The sequence below is a fragment of the Nematolebias whitei genome, chromosome 14, assembly GCF_014905685.2.
Source record: "Nematolebias whitei isolate Nwh7 chromosome 14, NemWhi1, whole genome shotgun sequence".
NCBI lineage: Eukaryota > Metazoa > Chordata > Actinopteri > Cyprinodontiformes > Rivulidae > Nematolebias > Nematolebias whitei.
Window position 1 is genome coordinate 9,063,701 of NC_056511.1, and position 15,350 is coordinate 9,079,050.

The 15,350-nt window shown below is 39.0% G+C and overlaps 1 protein-coding gene across 1 annotated transcript; it reads right to left on the reverse strand.

Annotated features, from left to right (window-relative positions):
- Positions 1–5,306: 5,306 nt before the first annotated feature.
- Positions 5,307–13,090, reverse strand: htr3a (5-hydroxytryptamine (serotonin) receptor 3A). The gene is made up of 9 exons (XM_037687267.1): positions 13,003–13,090; positions 11,983–12,146; positions 11,660–11,704; positions 10,763–10,872; positions 10,502–10,671; positions 10,064–10,224; positions 6,771–6,981; positions 5,831–6,070; positions 5,307–5,617 (listed from the first exon to the last, which is right to left on the reverse strand). The coding sequence occupies exons 1-9, from the start codon at positions 13,070–13,072 to the stop codon at positions 5,307–5,309; spliced, it is 1,482 nt and encodes a 493-aa protein (XP_037543195.1). The 5' UTR covers positions 13,073–13,090.
- Positions 13,091–15,350: the final 2,260 nt, after the last annotated feature.

Genomic DNA, 15,350 nt, shown 5'->3' on the forward strand with positions numbered 1-15,350 from the left:
AACTGAGTTACTGGTAGGTGAGATCGTATCGCTCCAGTTTTAGCTTCTCTCCATTGGCTCCCTGGCATTCAAAATCTTCTAACCTACAAATCCCTCAACAACCTAGCTCCATCTTATATTAGAGATCTTATTGTCCCATATTTTCCAAACATCACTTTGCTCCTAGACTGCAGGCTTACTTGTGGTTCCTAGAGATCCCAAAAGCAGAATGGGAGGAAGATCTTCCGGTTATCAGGCTCCTCTGTTGTGGAACCAACTTCCAGTTTCTGTCCGTGAGGCTGACACATTGTCCAGTTCTTAAACTGGGATTAAGACTTTCCTTTTTGATAAATCCTATAGTTTAGGTTGGCTTGTTATGCTGCTATAGACAGACTATTGGAGGACAAATTGACCTCATTCCTTAAATGAATTATTAAAAATGAATAGTTTTCATTTGATACTATTTCTATCTTAACATTTTATTCTTGACCTGCCATTGTGTATCTGTTCCTACCAAACCCAGCCGGTCAAAGCAGATGGCCACTTGTCCTGAGCCTGGTTCTGCTAAAGGTTTCTTCCTCATGAGGGAGATTTTTCTTTCCACTGTCGCCTTTGTTCTTGCTCAAGATGAGAGTTCTGCGATGGAGTTAAACTCAAAGCTGCTCCTCAGAGAAATAGTGTTAACTTATTTTTTATACCTGTTCATGTGAATGTTTCTGCTCAGCGCCCTGAGATGACCTCTGCTGTGACTTGGTGCTATGGAAATAAACTGAACTGAATTTGTTGGGTTTTTGTCAACTCACCACATCAGGTGATAACTCACAGAGCTATTATACATGATGAGAACTTGCTACACTGTTTACCATCATAGATAAACGCGTTTCGATAAATAAATAAAATGTAAATAGTCCTAACCACGGCCCTAAACTCCGTCTCCTTTTAATAGATAAACTGAATCACATTTTTACTTCCTGTCGCTGTAAACCGAGCACAAAATCTAATCATATTTTAAAATTTTCTTTATAATCCCAGCACTAAAAGTTAACTTTAATTTCATACACTCATTCCCAAAACTTCACTTTAATTTTAATTATTTTCCTTCTTTTTAGTGCTTTCACCATTTATACACTTGCCGTCGTCCCAGTAACACTAATCATGCCGTAAATATTCCCCCTTACCATCTACCTCAGTATACTTATTATTTTTCCCTCTATTCTTTTGTTACATGTGCAGTTTTTTATTTGTTTTTTTTTTTTATTGAAAGTTTTTTTGGGTGTTGGGGCGGTGGTTGATAGTAAATCTCATCATGTTAATATTATGATGAAAAGTAATTTTATTTTTCATTCCATCATCATTATTTAAGCAATAATCATGAAGATTAGCTAGAATATATACATGTTGCAAACTGGTGCTTCAACATCCTGCATGAGAAGCTTTATAATAATGATAATATTAATAATAATAAAGACAAGAAAAACAATAAAACTCCCTTTGTCTCCACTAACATAAGCTTTTAGATGCACAGAGTGTCGACTCCCGATGATGCGTTTGAGTGACGCTACATGATTTAGTCTCCATCAAAACACAGCAGATCTTTGATATTCCTGAAGCGACATCATGCATACATGATAACACGTATGAAATCTGTGCTGCATCAAAGCAGCTCCACCGCCGCTCCCATATTTGCTTATTTCCTCTTTTACTCGCACATGATCCGATCTCAGTTTGAGCGCGTTGGGAACTAATGAGGCGGCTCTTCGCTCACCCTGCACTCGTGCAGAACGCTCCAAAGTATCGCAGCAGAAACGTTTTATTTTGGAATGTGACGGGGAAGAAAAACAGGAAAAAAGAAGGAAAAGCTCATTGTGAATGGTTCTGTTAGACCTGTTGCTTTGGGGTTACTTTCATCCTATTTTGGGGGCAACAGGAAGGAAGGGCCGGGGGTCGGTGGCTGGTTTGTCAGGAGGGTAAAAAATTTAAAATGTGACTTCATTGTTGCAGGGAGAGTTTTCTAATCTCTTATTCACAATGTAAATCCCTATTTCTTCCTGCAAATATTTGAGTTTTAGTTTCTGATGTATAAAGTGATAAGAGCCCCTTAAGTTGCAGCTGTTTGCAGTATTGAGAGATGTCAAGCTCAAAGTTTGATTCTCACCTACAACTACATCCAAATTTATCCCAGTATCTGTTGAATTGACCGATTCGTCACCATCTTTGTGTTTTCTAAAGTGGCAGCCATCTTGAAATAGATTGACATCTGTTTTTCGTATTTCCTAATTCGGTGACACTATGGATGCTCCGATCAGGTTTGTTTCTGCCTATCACATTTTTTGATTTACTTAAGATGAAAATCACCTTAATTGGGACAGAAACATGTTTTTATTTACTTTTTTCAAGACAAAGAACGTAAAAAAAAACCAAAAAAACTTGCAGGCACAGCAACTATTCGGTCAAAAGGAAAACTGAAAAAACATTTAAATTTACAGGTTGAAAACATCGAGGCTCTCAACAGGCTAAATAGTGCTGAAAGTCAAATAAATCCCAAAACGTTGCTTAAATACTGTATATAAACCACCGCCGGGCCTCTGCAGGCTGCAAATGTGATCAGTTTTTGTGATAGGCATTGATCGGTATCGGTCGATCACATACTTTTTAACAGAAATCGACTGATCTTGATCGGTGGCCGATCAATTGGAACATCATACTTACAACATATAATTTCACCAACGTCCATGCTCATTAATCCAGGCATAAATCCAACAATGTTCAGTCAGGTCATCTGGACGGTTTATTTTAAATGTATACATATCTATCTGTATATATGAAGTATATACATATAATTTCTCACAAAACATCATGAAGGCAGATTTACTACAGATGTGTTGCTAAAGAGGCTTGAGCTGAGACTACAGTAAATAATTATTTTACGATCAGCCACCATTAAAGGCATGAGAACAATAATGTTTGTCGTGTTAGCAAAAAAAAAAATCAGATTATGCGCACCTGTTTTTAGTAAAATTGCACAACAAAGTATAAAATCATGTAAAATGCAAGTGTCTACGTGAGATCAAATCAACAACGTGGACAATGAAGGTGTCATGTTTTAAAACAAAATCAGATTGTAAAACAGAATTCAGGCCATGTAATCTGGTTTAAATCATCTTTTGTGCAGCTTTTCTTCAAGAAACCTGTAAAGCCTCCACAACATTGCAGCGTGGACGCAATGACTTTCCAAAAAGGAAAAAAGTCATACAGCGATCATGAAAATATATATCCTAATGCACTTATAATAAAACTAATAATAAATCTGTTGCATGGCTAAAAGTGAGACTGTTTTTTTTTTTAATGTTTTGTGGCTCTGCTGAAGAGGATGTTGTTGAACATGGCGCCATCTTGTGGCTTCTATATGAACTACAGTTTGACAACATCGGATAAATGATCATTTTTTTTAACCATATGGCACACAGTGGCATTAAGAAAGACAGATAAAGATGAAAAAGTTTGATTAATAGTTCATGTTTTAAATTTTAATTGATTACAGTTCATATCTGGGACATTTGTTACAGCACAGTTGAACAGGAATTACTTATCTGTCGGCGCAGCAACGCTGAAAATAAAAGATTACGCTCCAAACGATGCTGCTGCAGGCGCTCTGTGCAGTTACTGTTCATACAGGTTCAGGTAAATATAGTTTATATCAGACTTTGTATGAGATATGGACAAACAAGTTGATGAAAATGTTAAATTGGAAATTCTTGATGCGATCACTTTCTGCTATATTGAACTACTTGGTGGGGAAAATGTCAAAACATAAATATACAGATGGGACAAGAGCAGAAGATTTGTAAAAACGTTCTAGTTTTTCTTGGGAATTTTTATATTAATTTAAAAATGCAGCGTTGAAATTTTACATGGTGAACATTTCTTATAAAGGCCATTAAAGTTAACGGCTTAAAATGATCAAATTTTCATTCATGTCTTTAAGATGCCAAACATTTTTGAACAATGTCTAATATGATATAATGATTAATTTAGCATTTATTCAAATATGTTGTGGATTTAGGGAATTGAGTCTTTGGTTCAGAATCTCATATTTTAAATGTAAGCGTTCTCCCTTTTTTTTTTACAACTTTACTTAAAAGCTTATAAAAGATTTTTTATTTTATTTTATAAAACATAAAATGACGCTTTTGAAAGGTTGCTATACATGTCTTTAAAGATTATATGTCATTTTCTTTTTAAAGTACCACAATCAGAACAGCTGTACACTCTAATAACCGCTGGGTTGGGCCGAGCCAACCCTGGGTGGTTTGAACTTACCTGGGTTAGTTTATCTGTTTGACTCAGCATTGTGGATATGGTTTTCTGATTTTGTTACGATGATTAATTTATTGAGTTAGAGAAAATAAAATGTTGAGATAAAAAGAACAATCCAACATTAGCTTCATTATATAATTATAACCTGGGACGGTGTGAGCTAGCTGGCACCAACTAATGTATTTTAGCAACCCAGACTCATTGTTTTGCACAAAGTAAAGCTGTTAACAAAGCTAACCAGGCTGAACATCTTCTTAGAAGTTACTGTCGTACCTTTACACGTTACATTTTAAGTCTTGTTCAGTTTTTTCCAACCGGTTTTAAAATGGTGGACTGTAAAGAACGATACAGCCCGTCTCCAACCCAAACACAAACTTAAACTGTTTGACTCGATATTTGACCATTTCACACCAAGTGATGAGCAAATGGCTTCAACCCAGCCGATGAGTTATCAAAAGAACCGGCAGTTTTTCAAAGTGTAGATGAAAGGAGCAGCGCAAGTACAATTTTGTTCTCCATTCTCTCTATTTCTCTGTTTTATTCTAATATTTGACTGAAATGTTGTTTGTTTGCAGCTATGAAGTTTTTATTATTATTATTATAAAAATGTAGTGATTTTATATCAAATGTTCTTGATTTTGTGCCCCACTGCTGTGATTTGTCCTTATAGTGATGCCTAGTGCCAGCAGATTTTTTTAATTTTAATTTTTTCTTGGGCACTTCAGAAAACTTTTGAGACTCTTAAAGCATTTCAACTCACTCAAGATGAGTCATGAGTCTTCATCTGTTGATTTAGAAGTAAAACTGTGACATTTCTGACAATATGGTCACGTAGCTATCAATTTACATAGAGGCCTCGCCTACCTGAATCATTTCCATCCATGAGTGCCTCCCTCTGTCCGATAAGCTACTGAGGGCATAGAGCCGCTAACTCTAGCTAACGTTTTAATTTCAGTTTACCTACACTCACTTTGTGTCCCTCAACAGTGCAGAGGAGGGGGGGGGGAATCTCAGGCCACCTGCCAAACTGACCACAAGGTGCCTAAAGTGATGCTGTAGGTCACCATGGCTACTAGGTAGACCCTGAAGAGCAGCACATCCAGCACGTAGCCAACCTGGAGCCACTCCTTGGCCACTTCCCGACGCTTGTCCCTCTTCTCCAGGAAGTGACGAATCGCCGTCACCTCCTGGAGGATGTTGTCCATGACGGGTGGAGTGCTGTCCCTGGACGGGGGCAGGCGCAGGCCGAGCATCCCGCCTTCTCTGTCCTGCTGGCTGAGCCTTTGGCCTATTTCACAGGTGTGGTGGATGGAGCACTGGGCTGCGGGACAAGGTACAGGTTCCGTTTGGTTGTTTTTATCACATTAACACTGGAAATCTCCTAAAAGTTCAAAGCTTCTTCGATATTGTGCTATGTATTCATTCGGGATAGCAAGATGTCGCAACACTGTGGTTACTTCTGTATTCTGGTTAAATCAAAATCAGACAATTCACTAAATCTTCTAACCGTTCGTGTTTCCACAAGCCTTCATACCTGCTGTCCCGTAGTTGTTTTCTTTGTAGTGCTCCAGCTCAGAGGCCTGTGAGGACAGCCGGGAACAGAAAAGGTGCTTTTTGTGGATGCAGAAGAGGACCGGAGCTCTTTCCAGGATCAGGTACTTCACCCAGTGGGGCACAGGAGGCTGCAGGTCCTGCTTGTGGACCAGTCGTACAATCAGCACGGTTTCTGTCAGGCTGATCACCAAAAGGGCCATGCAGACCACAAAGTACACACCTGCAGGACAGGTAGGAGACATGACTCATTGTTAGAGGTAAGTACCGTATTATCCAGCGTATAAGTCGCTCCGGAGTTTGTTTTTTTGTTTGTTTTTTGAACAGACAATAAAAAGTAAAAACAAAGAAAGAGAAAAATAATAATAATAACAAATAATCATGCCATATGACGTGCAATTTGACACAATTTGTTCAAAAAGGAGCAGGTAGAAGATAAAGATCTTATGATTTCTTGTCCCTGTATAGTGTAAGTCGCATCAGTCAAAAAAAAAAGCATCATGAAGAGGAAAAAACATAAAAAAGTTGCATTTATTATGCGTTTATTTAATTTAAAGCAGCTTCATTTCGCCTGGGCGACGCAGTGACATCCATCCATTGAGGCCGGAGCCACTAGCTCCAGCGTTCCTCCGCCTGCACCAGCTGAGTGAAGCGAGCGCGCACGGGAGGACTCGCTGGTGCATTTCTTAGAAATTTAAAACGTCAGTCAAAAATTGCGTTTTGAATATGGAAAAAAAGGATATAAGTTGCACGACTGACAAATTTATGCAAAAAAAACTGCGAGTTATGTGCCGGAAAATAGGGTAGTTGATCTTGCCTTGTCTTTCTTAATCATTAAGTGCCTACATGGCCTATCTTTTGATTTCCACGTATTTGTAACGTGCATTATTCATACTATGTATGAACGTTATAAATCCCGTCACCTATTAGTGGGGTTCCTATAGCAGTGGCAGGCAGAGTGTCAGACACAATGATGAGGAAGACGGAGTAGCCCAGCAGCAACGTGATTTTGAAGGAAACCCTCTCTCCGCTGTCTGGTGGCAGATAGAAACCAACGACGTCCATCACCATCAGGAAGATGCTGGGCAGCAGCAGATTCACGGTGTAGAACAGCGGCCGCCGCCTGATAACCACCTGGGAAATGTAGTTTGATGTCAAGTTTAAATATTGTGAGTTTACGGAACTTGTTTCTTTTCTAAATGCGTTGCTAATTAACTCTTTGATTATCTAATAAATATGCAAACAACGATGAGTGTGTTGATCAGATCAGCAAAAAAAAATGTTCTTACATACCCCAGACTGCTTAGGCAAAAACCCAACAAAAGAGGTATAAAATTAAATAAGAATAAAATAATGTGGTTCTGTTTAATTGGCACAGATATTAAAAATTAACTTCACTCACAGTTATGCAGAATGTGCTGTATGGATACCCTCAAGCCCAATTCCAAAAAAAAGTTGTGATATTGTTTGAAATGCAAATAAAAATAGAATGCAATGATTTGCAAATTTCATTATCTCATGTTTTATTCACACCGGAACATAGTAATCATGTCAGATGTTTAAGCTAGGAAACTTTTACACGTAACACAAAAACACATCGCCCAGAAAAAGTTGCAGAGGCAACAAAGGATTGTAAAGTAAGTGGTACAGATAGGAAACATCTGGAGAAGCATTTTGTAATTAATTATGTTAATTACTTAAAGGTCAGTGAGAGGACTGGGTATACAAATACAATTAAAAAAGGCTGAATCTTCAATTCAATTCAGTTCAAGATACTTTATTAATCACAAAGGGAAATTAAATGTAGCTCGTCATCCTGGTTTCATTAAGAGTTGTTATACGCTGACGGCTGTAGGCAGGAAGGATCTCCCGCAGCAGTCCGTCCTGCAGCAGTCCGTCCCGCAGCCGTCCGTCCCGCAGCCGTCCGTCCCGCAGCAGATCTAAAGAAACTGGCTGCAGATGCCGATCCATCCACCTGGACCCAGCAGGCCTCTCTGTCCTCCTGGACCACATGAATGTTGGGCAGATCTCCTTTCTGTGAGCGATGGCCACTCCTCCCAGCAGCTTCTCGTCATTGCAGACAGCCAGCTGCAGGTGTCGGGTATGATCCTGGTCTTCTTTTTGTGAGCCACGTTTCCTGCCAGCTCCAGGATTTCAGCAGTCAGTCACTTGAGCACCTCTGCCAGGTAGATGGAGATGCATCCACGGCGCCTCCTTTACAACTCATTTGGGATTTGGGGCAGTAGTTGAAGCATTATTTGAAGTTTCAGATGTTAATCAGCTGCTCCCGGTTGTAAAAACCACCTTGTTGTTCTGGTTATGCATTATAACAAATGTCCAAAAGTAAAAAGTTTTCATTAAAATCCTTCCAGATGCACAACATCTGATACCAGAGGAAGTAATCATCCGAAAAAAAGTCATTTACATCCAGAAAAAGAGGAAATAAAGTTTTCAAATCATCCCTGAATGAAAGTAACAGCTACTCCAACACGGAGTCACCTTGAGCAGAGCAATTCTATTTCGATTGAAATTCTTGTTCCTTCGTGGAAAGTTGGGAAGATTTTGGATATCTCATCTGCAGTTCTTAATATCCCCAAAGGATTTCAAGGATCTTTCAGAATCTCTAAGCTCAAAAGGACAAGGTTGAAAGTCACGATCGACGCCATGATTGTTGGACCCTCAGACAGCGCTGCAATAAAACCAGGTCTGACTCTGTTCTGGACATCCCTGCATGAACTTAGGTACACTCCTACAAATCATTGTCTGCTCACAGTTTACTTTGCCATCTGCCAATTCTGATTAAAGCTCAATAATGCAAAGAAAAAGCCACGCATGAACTCCGGTCAGATACACTGCCGTCTTCTCTGGGACAAATCTGACTGGAAACTGACTGAGGCAAAGTGGAAAACTGTTCTGTGGTCAAACAAATCCAAACCTGAGATTATTTTAGGAAACAATGGATGCCACAACCCCCTTCTAAAGAGGAGAGGGATTACCATATTTTCCGGTGTACACCGCCCTATAAGTCGCATCAGTTCAAATATGTCTAATAAAGTGGAAAAATCCATAAATATGTCACTTCGCCATATATGTCACATCTATTACGCGTCACCGCTGACCACCCGGAAATGTGGGCCGGTGTTGTGCCAAAAATCAATTGGCTGCCAAATGGTGGCCGCGAGAGTGTGCACGGGAGGATTTTAACAAGAATGTAACAAGATTAGCACTTAAAAACAATTGTTTGTTTGCTCGACATTATAGCAAAGAAGTGTCTCAGTTGAACTTTTACTTAATAAATGCACTTCAATGGTCAAATCAGCTTCATTTCGCCGGGGCGGTGCAGCGAAATGAAGCTGATTTGACGTTTGCTCCAAGCAGCACGCAGAACAAAGGTATCAGTCTACGGCAAGCTGGCTGTGTCATTAATAGCCACTTTTACCTATTACATAATACAATGGCATGCCATATTACTGGAGTGCCATCTAGCGGCTGAAAATGGTAGTGTTCAATATTTTCAGTCAGAATGAATGAAAACGGTCATATCTCAGCCAAAAATAGGTTTATAAATGTGGGGGGAAATCATAAATACGTTGCTTCGACGTATAAGTCGCAGGGCATGCAAATTATGCAAAAAAACAGAACTTATAGGGCAAGAAATACGGTATACGAGCTTGTTGTTGGCACACAGTTCAAAAGCCGGCCTCTCTCATGTTATAGGGGTACGTCAGTGCCCAAGGCTTTGGCATCTTACACATCTGGAAATGCACAGAACAGTTTGTGCATGTTTTAGCAACACGTGCTCCCATCCAGCAAAATGATCCACGACTGTTGAAGAGCAAGAACTCCAACAAATGGTATAGGCATTCAGTTTTTGAGATTTGTCGCTTCCACCAAAATTAAAAAATAACCTTTTAAAATTGGTACAATTGCTTAATTTTAACATTAATGTGTTTGCTATACTCCATTATGAATAAAATATGGGTTTATGAGATTTACAAACCACTGAATTCTGTTTTTATTTGCGTTTTACTCACCGTCCCAAATTTCTCCGAATATGGATTGCAATGCATTGCATCAGTTTCAACACGACGTGGTATCGCGTTACGTTTTTTTCCTATCTTTTTTAACAATATTTCTGTTCAATGTGATTTAAATGACTTGCATCACTTATTTCAAACCGCACCCCAAACTTTTTTTTTTTTTTTCCCGCACTCACGTGGAACTTCATCTCAGCGTAATAGTCGTCATTGTCGACGCTGAAGATCTTGTAGTCGGAGAGAATGTGGAGCAGCTCCCACTCTCCCTGGTTCATGAAGACGCTCTTGTCGTCCCTGAGCTTCTCGGGGCTTCTCATCAGTGTGATGTTGATGTCATCAACTGCAGATCAAACACAACACTGGGAGCAGCGTGAAACCTCCCTGCTCTCTGAGCTCAGCTCACAGCAGGACAGAAGTGACGGGCGAGTCAAAGAAAACAAGCTTCTGCTTCAGGACCTGGAGGGATTCGTGCTGCTTTAAGCTCATGTTTATCCTCTTGTGTGTTATTGAGGATCTTTGTTTTGGAAAATGTGCATTTCATCTTGCAATGACTTGAGCAGTGATCCCTCTCAAAAAAATATATTTTGTGGCAGTGAGAGAATGAAAATAACTCTTACTGGTATGAAGCCAGCTCTGGAAGGTGAGGCTGCATTTCTGGACATCAAATGGGAAGTTGTAGATGTTGAGGGTGCAGGCTGTGACGACCTGGATGGGTTTGTAGTTTCGCACCAGACCTTCGTGCGTCACATAGACGTAAGGGATGTCAGGAGACTTCCCCACATCTACGCTGCAGGTTGGAGACACGAATAACACAATCTGTTGGTTTAGTTTGTCAAAAGGCCGGAGTCGACTCTAAAATCCTCCCAGGAGCTTCTTACAATTCATTGATGAGGATGTCAGGAACCCAAACGTTAGCGGTGGGTATGGAAACTTGTTTGACTTCATCAAAATCTTCTGGACTCCACACCAGGAATTCATCCGTCCAAGACTGAAAATTTTAAATAGAAATCATGTAAACACCTAAAGTTCATTTAAATAAACTATTATAAAATGTATTGGGTAAGCCAGGGGTCTGCAATCTGTGGTTCTGGGGCCACGTGGCCCTCTGCAGCGGGCCTTTCAAGCTTTGACCAAAACTGACATAAAACAGATTTTTATTTTACAAACAAAAAAATAAAGCTGGTTTTAGCAGTTTTCAGCTTTTTGGTCATTTCTTTTGCAAATATGTGAATACTAGAACTAATACAAGAAGTAAAACATACTCACTTTAACTTTATGCTTTATTTCTATACTTAATTATTTTTCTTCCACAATTAAAAAAAACGCATAGGTCTGCACAGTTCATAGTTTATTTGAATGAAAAACATAAAAAAAATCTGTTTTTTTCTTTTGTTTAAAATTGTAAAAATATCAATAAATGTTAAAAATCATTAGATATTTTTAGCTTTATAATATGTGGCCCCTACTGTCCACAAAAAAAAAAAAAAAAACCTCCAACAAACCTAAAGTGGTCCACGGACCACCACTTGATAATCACAGTTGTTGCAGCTCTGGACACATTTAATTTAGTGAACGAAGGAGCAAAAATGGCTCTTTTGATTGTAAAGATTGCAGAACCCTGACTTAAGCTACACAAGCAGGTACACCAAATTTTTGTTAACAAGAGAACAAGTGTAAAAAATGCATCAAATTGAATGATTTTGTTAAAACTTGATAAACACACTCTATGAAGTAAAATTAAAAATGCATTAAGGTTAGTTAGATGGACTTCTTACCTGTCTGTACCACACATATGTTGTCAAAACCTGGTTCTTCTCATCCTTTCATTAAAAAATAAATAAATCAGTTATTTTACATGATCTTGGATTATGCTGCATCACAAAGTAAGAACACTTTCATTGGTCCAGAGTAGGAATAACACATTAATCAGGTCATGTCACAGTGATATTTTAAAGTAACAAGAACTTGTTAAAAACTGCACAGTCGGATAATAAATATAGAAGACAAAATGCACACTGTGGATGGTGAAAAATGTTTTTGCATGCCTGAGCAGCAGCGACAAGAAGCTGAAACGTGTGAAATGTGCAGTGGGACCCACCACACTGAGGATGGAGTAAACCATCAGGTCTATGGCCACAATGGTAGACGTCCTCCAGTCCTTCACTGGTCTCACTCCTTTCTTATACCCCGCACTCAGAAACTCCGAGAGCCGCACTAAAGTGGCGTTGGCAAATCTTCCAGTGCTGCTGCCCAGCTTCTTCACTGAAAAGTTGCCACATGTTTAATGAAAACTAACAGAAAGAGGAAAAAGTATTTGCACTCTATTGTCAATGTAAATCTAGATTACCGGAACCGGTTTAACGATGAAAAACTGATTATAATTTGGATAAAATTGGTAAATAAAACCATAACCATTTTTTCATTCCTTTTATGTAAAAAATGAGGACTTAAATGCAATAAAATAATTGATTATCCTAAGATAACACATTAAAAATGTATTCTTAAACAATTTTTAATACACTGCTTAAATTTTCTTGTTGATGAAATTGTAATTATTCTATTGCATACCTTTTCCCTATAAATCAAAACTTATATATATATATATATATATATATATATATATATATATATATATATTAAATTAAATCAACTTATCAATTAGCATTTTATGTATATTTTAAAGCACTGATGTTTTAATTTTATAGTTTTAAACTTTAAAACTTTCTTCACTAAACTAACTAAATAATTAAACAGCTAATAGTAAAACATTTAAAACGTGTAATCTTAAACTGATTTTACTTTAATTCCAAGTCATGGACAAGGATTATTTTATTTTGTTTTGTTTTTAGAAAAGCTGAATTTAAAATAATTTAGGAAACTTTCAGAAACGTTGTTTTATTCTAGCCTCATCAATTTTTCAAATGAAGTAAAGCAGAACTTCGTAAAAGATGGACAATCATTGTCAAACAATGGCTCCGATTCTTATAATTAGATAAACAGAACATGCCACTAGCTGTCAGTGTGCATGGAAATGTTTGAGACTTTTTTTTTTGCCATGAAGTTTGTTTAAAAAATATAATATCACCATTTGTTGACAAGTCAATAGAATGCAGTGTACCTGTGCACGTTGTGGATGCTCCATGAATCAGAAAGTAAAGAAGTGCTGTCCAGCCTGATGAGAGTCTCATGGTGTCGGTCGACCCGTGTTCTGCTCTGCTGCTCCGACGCTCTTCCTTTTGCTCTGATGATGGGCCTCAGGATGCCTGACGCCCCTCTTCTCCATGTCTTTCAGCTGTGTGCATCATTTCACTCGCATCCAATTTGGAAACCTTGTTAGCGTTGCTGGTGCACCCATCTGCTCTGATGCCACTCCTCCTCGTTGAATAAAGCAGCACCCAGATGAAGCGGAAAGACTCGGGCAAGGACGCCATGAGCGGATCATATGTCATGTTTTGAGAAATTATTTAACTGGAGCTGCATGACGCACCGATTATCAGTCGTAAAGCTTTCAGGCGAGAGCGTTCTCTTTCCTGCAGATGGCCAAGTCTACATATTTAATAGGTTGAAAGCTACATTTCCTCGTGTTTTATTTGTAATGAGTCAAAACAAAATCTTCATTTAAGATTCCGTTTGAAATTGGGCTCAGTTTTAATTCATTATCTGGAGCAGGGACGTCAGTTTCGTTCGAAGCCGTTCAGATATGCAGTGCGTCTTTGGTGATTCGACTGCAAGTGGCCAGCATTGATCGATTGCGTTCACACCTGGCAGTTAATGAGTCGACCTGCTAGAAGTTATTACCTGCTCTGCATGCAGATACACAAACGTCATGCAACAAGCTCTCAGATCAGTGACGGCAGGTTTTCTGTTAAAATCACAATATTTTCAGAACTGCATTTTTATTTTGACATTAACACAGAGCCCTTTACTGTAAGTCACATTTTTTGGTATCTCTTTATAAGCTGTAATCTTAATTACAAGCAGGCAAAAGATAATGGATGGACGGATGGATCAAAGGTTAAAGCTTCACGGTGCGGTTTAATTAGGTGATTATAATGTGACATACAACGACTTTCAGTCAGGTCATCTGGACAGTTTCGGGGGGTGTTTGAGACATTTCGTCCTTCATCCAAATGACTTCTTCAGTCTGAAGAGCTACAAACAAACTGGAGTCCCACAAGCACCGCACTCCCATAGTGGAAAAAACAACTGTTTGTTGGCGCTAAGATGGTTTCTGGGGCCCACCCTCTCCCCCGTCAATTCCTCTAGGGGCGCCATGCCAAAATGGTTCAAAGCCCAAAAGTTCATGCTGAAGAAGTTCTTTGGATGAAGTCTGAAACGTCTCAGCAAAAAGAGAAAACGTCCAGATGACCTGACTGAACATTGTTGGATTTGTACCTGGATTATTGAGCACGAACTTTGGGATAATGCAACATAGCACTCGGGACATTACAGGTTCCTGGGACCACAGCGGGCACAGCCAATCTGGAAACAATCCGAACAAAAATTAAACTGGAGCAAAATTCAACCACTTTGATAAACACAAGCACAACGGATGTTTACACTGCAACCGATTACGATGAACAGTTCATCCAAAACACAGGGAGTAAACTTACACAAAGATTTGGCAATTGTTCTAAACCGAATGCCTTTCCTGACACGACCTGGGCTCAAACTTGCAGCTTCAGGATTACGAGATTGTGGCAATGACCACCAAGCAACCGCAGCCCCAATAATGGCTCTTTATTATTCAATTAGCCAACAAACTTTCTTTTTCACCCCAAGATGTCCACTTTGCTGCTACTGCACGACCCCGTGATCCGAGCAGGAGGTCATAGATTGAAGATCAGGATGAACTATGTTCAGACTATCAAGCATTCAGGGATTAAAGGGATCCTGATCACCTCGGGTGTTGACGTCTAGAAGTTATCTCAGAAAATGTTTTCTAAGCATATTGAGGCCATTCAGACTCAGTCCTGTCTGTTTTGTGAGTACATCCTGATCCTTCTGTGTTTGTTTTGCTGCCCTGTTAGCTCTTTGTTTTTATTAACAAATTCTTTATTTTATATATTTTATATGTCTCAGGAGGACGTTGAAGACGTTTACATATTTGGAATTATGATCGCAGGGACTCTGCTTTTTGGCATCAGTGGGGCTCTGTTTTATCGACGTTTGAAGAAGACGTGGGCAGCAGTTTCGGCCATGGCAAAGCTTCCAAGTCAGTGTTAAGGTTTGGTCCGTGCTGTAGGAACCCTTTTCCTATCTAAGATTATTATTCTGATAAGGATAAGAAAGGCCACGCTTAGAGCAGCAGCAGCAGCTTCAAGCACTCCGTCCATCTTCCGGACGACTGCATGTAAATGTTCTCGTTGAATCTCGGTGCAATGATAATAAAGCTTATTCTGATTCTGATATGTATATATATATATATATATATATATATATATATATATATATATATATATATAT